The sequence below is a fragment of the Hemiscyllium ocellatum genome, chromosome 32, assembly GCF_020745735.1.
Source record: "Hemiscyllium ocellatum isolate sHemOce1 chromosome 32, sHemOce1.pat.X.cur, whole genome shotgun sequence".
NCBI classification, from domain to species: Eukaryota; Metazoa; Chordata; class Chondrichthyes; order Orectolobiformes; family Hemiscylliidae; genus Hemiscyllium; species Hemiscyllium ocellatum.
In genome coordinates, this window is record NC_083432.1 from 28437622 (window position 1) to 28453624 (window position 16003).

Consider the following 16003-nt stretch of genomic DNA (forward strand, 5'->3'; position numbering starts at 1 on the left):
CTCCTTTTCAAAATACTGACCATAAACAAAATAATACTTTCCTTCACAATTATTTCATCAACTGACAGCTGGTAGTTATCAAGTAAGCTGAATATCCATGACTTCGTCTAATCCTATACTGTAGGCTCGGGTCTCATTATTCTATGTGTGGCTTGTCCTGCTTTATGGGTTAATAACTGACTTTTTGTTTGGCTTAGTGAACAATTCCAAAGGAAGGGTTCTTGCGGTACAGTAGTAGTGTCCCTACCTCTGTGCCAAGAGACATAGGCTCAAGTTCCATCTGCTCCAAAGGTGTGCCATAACATCTTTGAACAGGTTTATTAGAAAATACATTATTGAAAAAGTTCCAAGTGACAAAGGGATTTTGAATTATTCTGGTGAAGACGCAATTGTAACGACACTGTTATAACAAGTGTGTGAAATCTTGATGACTGCTTTTAATACCTCAGCCTTGAAAGTTATTAATAGTGGGTTAATGGTTAATTGAAGTGCCGGAAATGACCTTGCTACTTTAGGCATCAACTGAGTCACTGCTTCTGTTAGAACTGCAAAGAAATTTTATGCAAATACATTTCAATATTATGTATGGTAATTCCTGAACAATATTTTTTAAAAATTTAGATTCCATAAAATTCCTGCAGTGTGGAAGCAGGTCATTCAGTCCATTGAATCCACATTGACCCTCCAAATAGCATCCCACCCTGACACCCCCATTCCTGTAACCCTGCATTTCCCACAGCGAACCTACTCATTCCCAGATACTTGGGGCAATTTAGCATTGCCAATCCATCTAACCTGCACATCTTTGGACTGTGGGAGGAAATTGGAGCACCTTGAGAAAACCCACCCAGACACAGGGAGAATGTGCAAAGTCCACACAGTCAGCCGAAGCTGGAATCGAACCCCAGTCCTTGCTGCTAACCACTGAGCCGCTGTGCCGTCCCTTTTTGATTGTGCCAATAAATAAAATAAAATTCTCATTGGCTTCTTTGGAAGCTGCAAATCTCTCTTGGCAACCTCTCCTTCTTTTGACTTCTGTATGGCATGATGATGGTTGGCACGATGGCTAAAACCATGCATTCCATTCCACAGGAGCCTGATGCCCATTCTCTTTCTGCTGTGGGTTTGCAAAATTTAGTGGTTTATAGCTAGGCCACCTTGCAGCAACACTGCGTTCCTCCTGGAGACTAGATTCAAAATATTATAACATAAATCACTTGGCATAAAGCCTGAGGCCCACCAGTTGACTAGGTGAAACAGTGACCTGTGTCTCACACTTGACCACCTGCGCTGGCAGCAGGAAATGGAGATGCACTGCTGATCATCTCCACAGTGGCAGAAACAAAGAGGAAAACATACTGATTCCAAAAGTGCTAAGTACACACAAGTGGAAATTTCTTCAGAGGAAGTCTATGCAGTGAGCAACACATTTTCTATCCAGTCATTACCACTGAGCAAACTAAGCAAAATAAAACAGGGAATTAACTCATGGTTCGGCAGATGCTTTGCCTCAAGCAAACATTTCAGTAACAGAGTGGCCATTATCTCGTCACAGTTTCCATTTATTTTATTACTTCATCTTACAAACATAGGGTTATACAGACAGACAGACTGCTCAGCAGTTTTGCCACTATCAGTATTTGCCTTTGTAAATATGTTGCATTTTTAACAAGTGGGCACCTGGAGTATGTGCAAGAAAATCTTGTGTAAATCTTATGAGAATCTGTTTCCAGCTGACTTCATCCCATCAACGGAACAACTGACGGTTTAAAGAAATAACTGTTGATTGGTGTAACAAAATGTCATAGAAAAATTCCAAAGAAACCTTTGAAATAACAAGCAACAACAAAAGGTGATATAATTGGACTAACTAATTATGACTGAGATGAGGATAAATTTCTTCACCCCTCGAGTAATGAGCCCGTGGAATTCTCTGCCATACAAAGCAGTTGAGACAAAATATTGAATGTTTTCAGGAAGGATACATAATTATATAATTAGAGCTCAAGGGATTGAAGGGTATGGGGAGAAATCTGAAAAAGGCTACCCATGGACATGTTGAATGGCGGAGTAGGCCTATTTTCATTCACCAATGGGTAATAGTACATGAAGATACAGCAAACATTATTTTAAAGAATACACGTAAGGCCGAACAAAGATTGACTTCTGGTCTTTTCCTCACCAAACTCTATATGAGGTTTAACATTGGTGAGGGAGAATTGTAGTCAACCTGGGGACAGATCAAGTCCATGAATACACTGGCAAATACCCATTGGGATTGCTATCAGTGGGGAATCGGAAACTGGCTTGGAGGTTGATGTTTGGCAAAAATGTTGAGAATTTGACAGGGTTTGACAGGGCAGCACTGTGGCTCAGTGGTTAACACTGCTGCCTCACAGTGCCAGAGACCCGAATTTGATTCCAGCCTCAGGCGACTGTCTGTGTGGAGTTTGCACATTCTCCCCGTGTCTGCACGGGTTTCCTCCGGGTGCTCTGGTTTCCTCCCACAATCCAAAGATGTGCTGGCCAGGTGAATTGGCCATGCTAAGTTGCCTGTAGTGTTAGGCACATTAGTTAGGGAAATGGGTCTGGGTAGGTTACTCTTCGGAGGGTCGGAGTGGACTTGTTGTGCCGAAGGGTCTGTTTCCATATTGTAGGGAATCTAATCTAAATAGGCCTGAGGTTTTGAGGAGCCATTTGATCTCCGGAGAAGAATTATAGATTTATTCAAATGTGATTTACATCAATATTTAAAAAGTCTCTATGTCCTTGGACTGCCATGTACAACACTTAACATAGCACTGTGCTCATCCAACAGTATTTTAATGCATCTTGGAATCCACACCACTGATTACATCTTGATGTTAACCCTTCATTCCTGATGAAGAGCTTCTGTTTGAAACTTCGACTCTCCTGCTCCTCAGATGCTGCCCTGACCAGCTGTGCTTTCCCAGCACCACACTTTATGACACTAACCACTCATTGCCTCAACACTTCAAAATTAACTTCCCAAACAATCTTCTTTGCTAAGTACAAATATGGCTACTAGAGTTTCCACTTAGAAACTGACCTTGCATCCAAAGGTGACTTTCACTGTTCAAGAATCCTACCTGAAATGATTTTAACAGGACTTTACCTTGACTGGCTTTTGGTTTGCAACATCTGGGACCAACAAAGGCATCAGGGCCAGCTAACAGAGATGCCAACTGAGTAGACAGAAACACTCCCAGAAAGGCACGGGGAGTGCTTGCAATTTTTACTCTGCCCTGTGGGAAGAAATTAGGCATGCAGGCTCACTGGATCACTCATGGAATTCCATTGCTGACGTCCCACCCACAAATCCTCAGGCTCCAGTTTTACCTAGTCATTCACAGATTTGAAATGTTTGGGACTGATGGATCCTTAGTAGCACAGATGACAAGTTGTCTAAAAGATAAGAGACAGAGTGTGTTGGGAGAGATGGGCAATACTCAGACTGGAGATGAGTTGAAAGTGATATTCCCCAGACAAAGTTGTTGGGAACCTTGCCTTTTCTGATTTATATAAACAATTTGGGCAATTTGGACAAAATATCAAAAATTTGCAAATGGTATTAAGCTAGGGCGAATAGTGAATTGGGAGGGTGATGCTGACAAGTTGGTCATGGGGTAGACACCTGGCAGCTGAATTTCAATGCTGAGAAATGTCAGGGAATGCATTTTGGTAGAAGAAACACAGAGCGACAGTACAGGCTCAATGGCACAAATTTGAGGGGACGAGAGGAGCACAGGATCCTTGGACTTCAAGTGCATAATTGCCTGAAGGTGCCCAGGCAAGTTGAAAAGTTGTTGAGAAGGTTTATAGGATTATTGGGTTTATAAATATAGGCAAATAATATCAAAGCAAGGAAATGATGCTACATCTCTACAAATCCATTGGTTAGACCACATTTGGAGTACTGTGTTCAATTCTGGACACCTTATTTAAGGAAGGTTGTTAAAGCCCTGGACAATGTTACTGGAATCATACCAGGAATGAGGGATTTCAGATACAAAGAACTATTAGAAAAATGTGGTATTTCTCCTTGGAACAAAGAAGATGAAGAGGTGATTTTACTGAGGTGTTCAAAACTATGAACAATTTTAACAGTGTAACGAAGCATATTCTGTTTCCACTCGGTATTTCGGTAACTAGGGATCAAAACTTCAAAACTGTCAGCAAGGCAGCCTAGACCGAGATGAGGAGACCCTTCTTTGCCCAGACAGTTGTTCGAATTTGGAATGCGCTACCTGGGGGATGTGGTGAAGACAGATTCCATAAGAGGTTCCAAAAAAGAACTGGATATACCTTCAAAAGACTTCATAAGAGGGCTCTGGAGATTGCGACTAGCTGGGCATCTCTTTCAGGAGCTGGCACAGACACCAGCTTCCTGCTGTGCTATAAAATTCTATGATCTATACTGTTATGAACAGGGCAGAACACCACCCAGCAGAATATAGCAGAGTCATCCACATTAGATTCCAAGAAAGTCATAAATTCTTGACTGCAATTAAACTGTGGCTCATGGAGGAGAGGTGCATTATTCCTGTCAGGATAACACAATGGGAAGCGGTTTTGAGGTTAGAACATCTATACATTAAGGAAAACCTTTTTTTTTAACTTTTAGTTTTCTATTATCTTCATCAGGTCATTAAGTGTGCACTTGAACTGTAATGACCAAGGATAGTTGATGTATCCCTTGTCCCTCATCCATCCCATGACCTGTACCTGAGCGCAAAAGATTCTTCCTTTGGTTCCTGCCAGCTGATGTGATATCCCTGTCTGCCCTATTACTTTAATTTTGGGTGAGAAACTGGCTGGAAGCACACATGCACCACAGCATTAAATCAGGGTTAACTGGTGTCATGCTAACGTCTCGAGTTTCCAGGAACAACTTGGTGGCCTTGCCTGCTCACTGCGAAGTGAAGTCACTTGAAGGCTGGGAACTGGGAGAGAAGAAAGAAATCAACAAACCATTGGTGGATGCAGGTCCAGTTACAACGTTTAAAAGACATTTGGATAAGTTCATGAACAGGAATAGTTCATAAAGGTTTGGAAGGGCCAAGTGCAGACAAGTGAGACTAGTTTAGTTTGGGAACATGGTCAGCGTGGACTGGTTGGACTGAAGGGTGTGTTCCCATGCTGTATGACTCTAAGACAAATTCAAACTGGGCACCTGTTCTCTGGAGCAACAGACATGTGTGCCTCCACATTCATTTAACAATTTCCCACCAATTATTTACGAAGTCTATTTTTAGTCAGCACAACGCTGCAGCACAACCACTACAGGACTTTGTTCAGATGTGACACATTTTAATAATAAATAAGTGGAAAGATACTTTGCATGATTTATACAGCATTTGTTTGATTTCCAATTATATTCTTCCCGTGGAAATCTAATGCAGATGAATGAATTATTGCTACAAGGCAATAAAAGCTGTGTTACTACATCCATTTGTAACTGGAAACTTTTTAACTTTTAATTTTAAATGTGCACTACACAAGATAAAGCTTTGATGCTGTTGCGTGCCTCATGAAATTAATTAACACAAGTATACTCTGTCACTGAATCGTTGACAATTGGATTGAGTTGATTAATTAGGAAAAAGGTTTCTTTTTTCCACTTTTGTTGTTCTCTGAGCAACCCAGACAGAATTGAGGGCAAAAGTGTCTCAACAACAGGGGTATGTTCGCAGTTATAGTAATCAGATTAGGCTGGATAGCAATATTATACATTGTAAGGATAAGTGTACAACTTTACGCTTTCAGCGAAAAGGACAACATGGCCTAAGACAACATGGAATGGAGATACAGCTAAATAACATTGCTTGGGTGTGCACAGTCAGAAGTTACACAACACCAAGTTATTGTCCAACAGGTTTATTTGAAATCACAAGCTATTGGGGTGCTGTTCCTTCATCAGGTGAAGACTATCACATCAGTACTCCGAAAGCTTGCGATTTCAAATACACCTGTTGGACAATAACTTGGTGTCGTGTAACTTCTGACTTTGTTCACCCCAGTCCAACACTGGCACTTTCACATCATGTTGGAGTGTGAATATAAAGACAAGCTCAACAATGACAGTCAGCCAGTAGAATTTAAGTAATGAGGAAGCTTTGAGAAATTATAGTTCAAAGTGAATTTATGTTTTTGTTCAGAGTAGTTTGTGTGTGAAATGAATTTCCAGAGGAAGTGGTGAATGTAGCTACTTTTACAATGTTTGAAAGACATTTAGATAAGTGTATGAATCTGAAATATTTGGAGGGATATGGGTCAAGTGCAGGTAGGTGGGACTAGTTTAATTTGGGATTATGGTCAACGTGGACTGGTTAGACTGAAGGGTCTGTCTCCATGCTGTATGACTATAATGTATAAAATTTAACGGTCATTTTGGGAAAATGCAAGTTAATTAGGGAAAGTAAACATGGATTTTTTTTTGCCATATTATGTTTTCTAACTTGTTTGAGTTTTCTGATCAGGTATCACAGAGAGTTGATGAGGGTTACTGTACATAGACTTACAAGTAAATTAGATAAAGTGACATATAACAAATCTGTGAACAAAGTTGGAGTTCATGGAATAAAAACGACAATAGTAACATGCTTCAGTATGGAATATTCATCCAACTCTCATCCCCACATATAAAGACGGATGTGAAGGCACAAGAGATGGGGTACAGAAAAACATTCAGAAGAATGGTTTCAGAAATGAGAAACTGCAGTGACACAGATGGATGGGGAATGTTGGGACTGATTTCCTTGGAAAAGAAACAATTGAGAGGAGGTTTGAGAGAGGTATTCAAAAATCACAAGGAGTCCAGACAGAGTAGATAGGAAAGATCGAGAACTAGAGGACACAGATTTTTGGAGCTGACAAAGAAACAATGATGACAGAGGCAAACCTTTTATGCAATGAATGGTTAGGCTATGGAATGTGCTCCGTTAGGGACTGGTCAAGGCAGATTCTATTGAAGTTTACAAATGAGACTGAGATCATTGAGTGGAAATTTCCAGTCTTTGGGACTAAGTGTGGGACGAGTGTATTCGGTGGAAACTGACATGTCACCTCCACTGCTGAGATAACTCATCCACTGTGGGCCAATCAGCTCTTTAAGGATTGAAAGGCAAGCGTGAGTGAGCATCTTGGCAAGTCACAGATCCTGGTACTAGTGTCCTGGGTCACCAGAACCCGCAGCCAATCAGACACCAGTATTTTCTGGGTCTTAAAGACCATTGGTTTTCTTAGGGGATGTAGTGGCAAGAAGCTAAATACTTTTTGTCTTGTCATGGCTTGTGGGGTCACAGGGAGATGAGAATTGGAGACTGGGAAAAAGACGTGATTTTCAAAGGATGCAGGCAGACTCTGATTATTCCGGCAAGAAAACAGTCAACTTTCTGACGGACTGGGAAGACAAGTGACCTGGGATGCGATGGATTGAGGCCCTTAAGTGACCATTACTTTACCACTCAAGGGCCTTAATTCTTGACCAGTCAAGAAGGGAAGCCAGGGAGGAGATTGCAGAGCCTTTGGCTTCGATCTTTATGTCATCATTGTCGATAGGAGTAGTGCCAGAAAACTGGAGGATAGCAAATGTTGTTCCCTTGTTTAAGAAGGCAAGTCGGGACAACCATGGTAATTATAGGCCAGTGAGCTTACTTCGGTTGTGGGTAAAGTGTTGAAAAAGGTAATAAGGGATAGGATTTATAATCATCTGGAAAGGAATAATTTGATTAGGGATAGTCAACACTGTTTCGTGAAGGGTAGGTCATGCCCAACTATATTGCGTTCTTTGAGAAAGTGGCAAAACAGGAGGATAAAGGTAAAGCGGTTGATGTGGTGTATATGGACTTCAGTAAGCATTTGATAAGGTTCTACACAGTAGGCTATTGCACAAAATATGGAGTTTTGGGATTGAAGGTAATTTACTAGTTTGGATCAAAAATTGGCTAGCTGAAAGAAGACAGAGGGTGGTGGTTGACGGGAAATGTTCATCCTGGAGCTTAGTTACCAGTGGTGTACCCAAGGACCACTTTGGGGCCACTGCTGTTTGTCATTTTTATAAATGATCTGGATTGGGCGTAGAAGGATGGGTTAGTAAATTTGCGGATGATACTAAGGTAGGCAGAGTTGTGGATAGTGCCAAAGGATGTTGTGGGTTACAAAGGGATATAGATAAGATGCAGAGCTGGGCTAAGAAATGGCAAATGGAGTTTAATGCGGAAAAGTGTGAGGTAGTTTACTTCGGAAGAAGTAACAGGAATGCAGAGTACTGGGCTAACGGTAAAATTCTTGGAAGTGCAGATGAATAGAGAGATCTCGGTGTCCTAGTGCATCAATGCCTGAAAGTTGCCACCTAGGTTGACAGGTTTGTTAAGAAGGCATATGGTGTATTAGCATTTATTGGTAGGGGGATTGGGTTTTGGAGCCATGAGGTCATCCTTCAGCTGTACAAGACACTGGTAAGGCCGCACCTGGAGTACTGTGTGTAGTTATGGTCATCGCATTATTGGAAGGATGTGAAAGCTTTGGAAAGGGTTCAGAGAAGATTTACTAGGATGTTGCCTGGTATGGAGGGAAGGTCTTAAGAGAAAATGCTGAGGGAACTGGAGAGAAGAAGGTTGAGAGGTAACTTAATTGAGACATATAAGATGATAGAGGGTTAGATAAGGTGGACAGTGAGACCCTTTTTCCTTGGATGGTGAAGGCTAACACAAGGGGACATAGCTTTAAACTGAGGTATGATAGATTTAGGATGGATATTAGGGGTAATTCTTCACTCAGAGACTGGCAGGGCATGGAATGGCCTGCCTGCAACAGTAGTACACTAGCTGACGTTAAGGCCATTTAAATGGGCATTGGATGTACTTATGGATAATAATGGAATTGGTGTAGATTCGATGGGGATCAGATTATTTTCGTAGGTCGGTGCAGCATCAAGGGCCGAAGGGCCTGTACTGCGCTGTAACGTTCTATGTTCTAAGGCTACCCACGGAGCTTCCTGCCTGACAGTAACTGGAGGAGTGGCATGAAGGGGTAAGAGCAAAAGTCTACCCAGCAGGAAACATACAAAGCTAAGGGTGAAAGGTAGGGCAGTGGCACACAACGCACTGCTCCTGCAAAAGCTCAGCACACAAGATGCTGCCTGAATTGCTGTGCTCTTCCAGCATCACTGATCCAGAATCTGGTTTCCAGCACCTGCAGTCATTGTTTTTACCTCCAGAGGCCAAACAGCCTGTTTCTACACTAATGAATCTACACTAAACACAAGCTGTAGAATTTAAAATTTAAACTGCCATCTTTTCCTATTTTAAAATTACAGGTGTAAATGCAAATAATCACCATACTTACATTTAAATTGTGGCCCTTTTTAAAAAACGTTAACATCGCTTCACTTCAATTAGGAACCACTGGAGAGGATACAGACTGAAGATCTGCTCCAAAAGACCGGTGTGACCCTTACAATTAATGCGTTACATGTCAGATGTTATTCCAAGGTTACCCTGACCTGTATGCTGCATGGACATGACTACACGTACGGAGTGGAATATAATATCTTCCCTCGAGGCGGTTGGGAACTGTGTGGAAAGATGAGCATTTATTTGGTAAGGGAGAGGATACTAGGTGGGAGCCTTGCAACTTACCTGTTGCGTCCTTTGCGGCAGGAGTCCTTCCTTCTGAAACTGCCCAACCACAACCCATTTCCTAGGGTCAGAGGTCATTCCAAGGGCAGGTCGAGTTCCCAGTGGAAAAACAACAAGTGGGTATTTCCTCTCTACACCTTCCCATGTTGGCCTTTTCAACCTTAAAATCCGTATAATTAACTTCTGATCCAAAATAACCATCAACACCACTACCAGCCTCCCTCCCTCCCTTCACCCACCAACCAAAAGCCTGCTCTAGGTCAGCATTCACTTTGTTCCGATTATGCCTCTGCACAATGTTTGTGAACATTCCATATGTTGAAGGTGCTCTGCGAAAGTTGTTGCTGCTGCTTTTGTAAGAACCTTTTATAAGTGCTGTTTTGGACCTGTGTTTCATGAATGTGAATTGATACATATCTTAAGTTCCCTCCTTTAAGCAATTATAAGACACTGATTCATTAGTAAGTTACTGTCCTTTATATCAGTTATAAAAGTATAAAATCTTTTCTATCAGTTAATGTCATTTCCTGGGCAAAATGCCATTATTTCATGAACTGATTTTTTTTTTGTTTCTTCCGATTTGCAGCGTTTCATCCAAAACAGTTTTCAATTTGAAACATTCTCAGGCCAGCACTGTTTTGCTATTAACTGCACCATGGGTCCTTTGGGCTTTCCTGTGCATTGCTATAATAAGCAACAGAACAATGTGAGGTTTTGGGATCAAGGGCAAGGCTAGGTTGTTTTCTGAGTCATCCAGACTTCCAATCCTGCATTATATTTCAGGGCAATTTAATGCTTAAGCTGCATACTCACATGTGCTAATGCCTCCCCAGTCAATCCTCTGGGTATTGTACAGGGTGGCACTTTCAGGACAGGAATCTCGAATAGCGTGGAGCAGGACAGGAGTTAGAGGACGAACGAAATAAAAGGAATGCCCTGAGGATGAGTGAGAAAAATGGTAAGGAGAGGTAATGCTAGAACAGTGGGAAGGGGAAAGGAGTGGGAGAGACTGGGCAAGACAGCAAAAGAGACAAGAAAAGGTGAGCGGTGAGAGAGAGCAAAAGCAGTGGCAGCTAAAACTATAAGGAGAGGAGGAGAGCCAGTAAGAGAAGGAAAGGGGTGCGAAGGAGAATGAGGAGACCTGGAGAGATGGGAGAGCAGAAAGCAGAAAGGGGGGAGGGGGGGGAAAGGAGGAAAGGACTGGATTAAAAGGAGAAAAGGGAAGGACCATGTTCAGGAAGAATTAGAGGCCAGGATGGTTAGAGGGAAGGACGAGGATGCAGAGGGAGAAAAGTGGAAGAAAGTAGGTGGACAGGGTTCAATCTGTATTCTGGTCCCGTCTCCTCACCCTGCCCTGTCAACTTCAAATAACCAAGGGTGCTACATGGAGAAGGAGGGTCCACAGATAATTTGGCTGACCATATTATGAGTTCCTGGGTGGAAAGCACTTCTTGCTGAAAACCTTCTTTGCCTCCTGTCCCTTGTCTCTCCTGCTGCTGCTCAGTTTCTCCTCATCGCTTCCTCCAAATCCTCCCTCGGTCAAAGGACAACAATGAACAGGGTGACAATAACCAACCTCTCCCCTTCTTCCAATCCCTCCTGTAAAGTGTCCAAGGAGGAGGAAGAGTAGCACAGAACTCATTGCTTTCTAGGTGAAGTCAATCTTGTGTTTGGACAAAATACCTCCAATCTTGTGTCTGAAAAGCTCTCTCCTGTCACACCGTAATGAATCAATTTCCAGTATGAAGGGCACAGTTAAAGCTCAGTAACATAGCTGGCTGTTATTAGAAGAGTTTGTTAAATGAAGTGTTACCCAACATAATAGTGTGTCCTTTAACTAAGTCTCTTTAATGATTGAAAACAGACATCACAAGTGACAAACAATCCCTCAATGATTCTTCAGGCAGTTGCTCCTAATGCAAACCTCAACCCCCTAATTAATGTGGCATCTTGCACAGGCCAAAACATCATTGTGGCTTATAATCCCATTTAAAACAAAAGGAACTAAAGTCTTCAGCAAAACTCAGCCCCTTCATGCCTATATTAACATGTTTAAACTATAGGCTGTTGCACTTATAAATATGATACAAATCCCTGTTTATAGGGATTAAGTTTCTCTCTAATTCGTAACTCTCCTGATTGGAATTTTTAAAATCAAATTTTGGCCATGATACTAACTATATTAACATATGGCAGCCAATGTAACCAAAGGAACCAACAAAACATTGTGTATCATCACACTGAGTGATGCTGCTAAACAAACTTGCCAACTACTACAGAACTGACTGCTTCAGTCTACTTGATGTTTTGCCAGCTATTGGCTTCAGAAAACCGGATCTCCTGGCTTCTTGTGAGTGAGCAGTTACAAAAGGCGATGCTAAACAACAATATCATGCATTTATTTAACACTTTCAAGATGACAAGTAGTTTAATAAGTTTGAGGGAGCTGGAGGTTGGTCCATGAATAATAGGAAGATGGAAAAACATAACAGGAGATGGGAGAGAAGAAAACTGTGTAAGTTTAAGGCCAGTGCAGGGGGTTCTTCATAGAAAGTCTGGGCTAGTGGAATGTTCAACTGATCTCAAATTATAAGGGGCAGTGAAAGGAATTGGTTGTGAGTAGCTGAGACTGAATATGTCTGCCGATCCAGAGCTAAAGACGTGAAAATGCCTCCATGGTTGTTGGCTGACAAATATGATTACTGTGTTTGAAGCGATCCTCAGAATTTAATGAACAAAATGTCTGATGTGACCTGAAGCCAAGTGCGCTACAACATAATCAGCACAAATGTATTGGGATTTTACTGAAAGGGTAACTACAAAACAGAACTGAACTTTCTTCAAGGGTGTGAATTATTATACTGACTGGGCAATAAAGAAAAAAAACAAAACATTACAAAGGACTCTGCCTTTAGGAGAATTTTGGACTCAAAACTTGAGATGTATAATATTTCAAGCCATTAATAATTGAAGTGTAACATAAATCTTACATCCTCCAGAGCTCCATACTGAAAAAATTGAAGTGTTAATCTTCCAACAACTGATGGTAGCTGTTACTTTGATGGGAACAAGCAGTTACAGGGTATGTAATGTGTGATTGAATGAGTGAGTCAACATCTCTGAGTCTTCTGTCCAACTTTCAGCAGGAGACTGGAAAAACCTCTGTCAAAATTTCATATGTTTATTTTGAAGATCTAGTTGTCTGGGACTTCCATGAATAGTATTACCTGACAGTGCCTTTTGTGTTTCGAAGGACTGAAGCTGCAAAGCTCTGGGTCACACCAACTAGACTGATGCCATCAACCTCCACAATTAGATCATTCACTTGGATTCTGAAAAGGAAAGGAGGAAAATCAACATTTATTGGATATAAATAACTTCATTCTGTCTCTGCAGCAGCTATTTTGAAGACAGCGATTAAGTCTGCAAAATGTCACAGTCAAGCAGCAAACAACAATTTTGAAGCTTTTTTTAGTTCAAATCACAACATGAATAGAAAGTGGCATTGCAAGATGAATAATTATTACAGAATACCCTGCACTCAATTCCTACTTTGAAAAAAAAAGGTCCTCATGGATTGGATGGAGCTCAGATTATATTTGCAGTTTTGTTAACTTTGTAATCAACACGCTTGAATAAAACGTTCATTTGCAATGAGAATTTAGATCATGGTACAACAAGTTTATTTGGAATAGGATCAGATTAATTTGCTTCAAAATGCATGACATTCAAAAGGCAATGACTTTACACGGAAGTAGTTTTATGACATAATAGGGCTTGATAAAAATTAAAGAACAGAGATTTTACCTTCAAATTCTAACAGTGATATATTATTATCACAACTTTACCACAAGTAAAGTGAAAGGGAGGGGAAAACCCTTTATTTCATATTATTCAAATAAACTAGGGAGCACCACGCATTTTCTATTAGGCAACTCACTTGACAGATTCACTACTGGATCTGACATACACATAATACAACATGACCCCAAATCCCGCTGCAGCAATGATTATATTTGAAGGAGTAATGGAGAGCTAACTAAGGAATCTGGGAGGGGAATGTCATGAGGGGCATGGTTAGGGTAAATAGATTAGATCTTTTCCCTAGGTTGGGGAGGGGGGGGGGAGGTGGGAGTCCAGAACTAGAAGGGTTGTGAGGGGGCAAAAATTTAAAAGGGATATAAGGAGCAATATTTTCACATACAGGGAGGTGCGTGTATGGAATGAGCTGTCACAGGGAGTGGTGGAGACTGATACAATTACAATATTTAAAAGGCATCTGAATGGGTACGTGAATAGGAAGGGTTTTGGGGGGATATGGACAAAATGCTGGCAAATGGGACGACATTAGTTTAGGATACCTGGTAGGCATAGATGAATTGAGCCGAAGGGTCTGTTTCTGTGCTGTACAAATCTATTACTCTAATTCCAACACCAGTCTCAGGATTATGTGTGAGCAAGGAATTAGATTAGATTAGATTAGGTTACTAACAGTGTAGAAACAGGCCCTTCGGCCCAACAAGTCCACACCAACCCGCCACCCACCCATACCCCTACATTTACCCCTTACCTCACACTACGGGCAATTTAGCATGGCCAATTCACCTGACCCGCACATCTTTGTGACAGTGGGAGGAAAGTGGAGCACCTGGAGGAAACCCACGCAGACACGGGGAGAACGTGCAAACTCCACACAGTCAGTCACCTGAGGTGGGAACTGAACCTGGGTCTCTGGCACTGTGAGGTAGCAGCACTAACCACTGTGCCACCATGCCGCCCACAATTCTAGTTGGCAATGTCAATCCATATGGTTTTGATTAATTAAAGCTCAGTCACTAATCTTAAGTGCTAAAACAGTTACTTAATGGCACGCTATATCTTTCTGTCTAAAGGCAGCATGTAAACTGTGAGAGAAACCCTGAACTGACCCTTGCATTACACTGAGTTAGGGTAGTGAATACGAAGTCAGAAAATCAGTACATTTTTTTAATAGACTCATTCATACTTATTATGATGTGGAGGTGCTGGTGCTGGACTGGGGTGGACAAAGTTAAATATGGCACAACACCAGGTTACAGTTTAAAAGGTTTATTTGGAAGCACTAACTTTCTGAGCATTGCTCCTTCATCAGGTGGCTGAGGAAGGAGAAACACTCCGAAAGTTAGTACTTTCAAATAAACCTGTTATACTTTTCATGATCTTTTATAAGTTGGTCGTGTGTTAAACTGACTCCTTTACTTCAAGATAAACTGGAATGTTTTACAGAGGGGTGGATGACGTTTGACAAAATCTTGCCAGAAATAAGCCCGTATGATAGAGGTGCATCTCAAGACTTACTGAACACAAGGTGCAAATTTTAACACCCAGACACAAAAAGAGGCAGTTGCTTTTGCTGAGTACAGATGCACAGATTCTCAGAGTCAGCCATGGTTAAAACTCCCCTCTCTGTGGATAGTCACACTTCTGGAGTTCTGCATACTGGGCACTCTTAGTCAAACTTCATTATCCAGTTCAAAAGCTCAAAATAGTGCGATGATAATTTTGAGGGATTAAAGGTTCCAAAAAGCAGAGATGTGAATTATGCTGAGGTTCTTCCTCTCAGCTGCAGTTACTTGTAGAAGATAGAATACTCACACCTTCACTGACTGTTTGCAAACTCCTGGAGGGTCTGCAAACTCCAGGGTCATTACTATAAACAATGGCATTGATTCCATATATTGCTGGAACATTTGACTGAAACCTCAGCAGAACATCTCGATACTGAAAGTGTTCACTTCTGCTTTTATGCACAAGTGCTCCTTGACACATGAATATATCTTATTTATTATTTATTATGGTGTTAATTATGCATGTGTAACACTGAGCCAAATTTAAAGGGTGTGAATATTCTTGTCTGACTTCAGGCATGACCCTGATCACAATGTAACTTAATCAATTGAGAACCTAACTTTTACAATTCCACATCACTGTTTAATGGAAAAGGCAACTTCGACTTTCGGAAAATACATTAGACTTTTATTAGCATTTTAGTACACCTATAAATAGAGTTAAAGAGAATGAGGGTAAATACTGATTCTCAGGAGGGTTTCAGAACAAAAATTATGTGTTAAAATACTTACTTATTTGAACAAAGAGATGAAAGCCATTGGATATGAAAAATATGAAGTGACCTGTTCCAATAACTCATGAGCAGCACTCACTGAGGGACTTTAAGAAGTAGGTCGCATGCTGGGCATTGCTTATTCGACAGAATCTCACAGCTGCAAATCAGGGCTTGAATGATTCATCTTATCATAAATACAGATTAAAGCTTGAGTAAAAATTCAAACCAAGTTCAGAAC

At 41.2% G+C, this 16003-nt stretch overlaps 1 protein-coding gene across 3 annotated transcripts in view; it reads right to left on the reverse strand.

Moving 5' to 3' along the window:
* Nucleotides 1-16003, reverse strand: part of LOC132831018 (neurabin-2-like) — a 216796-nt gene that overhangs the window by 54623 nt on the left and 146170 nt on the right. For all 3 annotated transcript variants that reach the window (XM_060849048.1, XM_060849047.1, XM_060849049.1), the window contains exon 5: nucleotides 12890-12994. In XM_060849048.1, the coding sequence (XP_060705031.1) occupies nucleotides 12890-12994 (105 nt within the window). The remainder of the gene's footprint in view (nucleotides 1-12889; nucleotides 12995-16003) is intronic.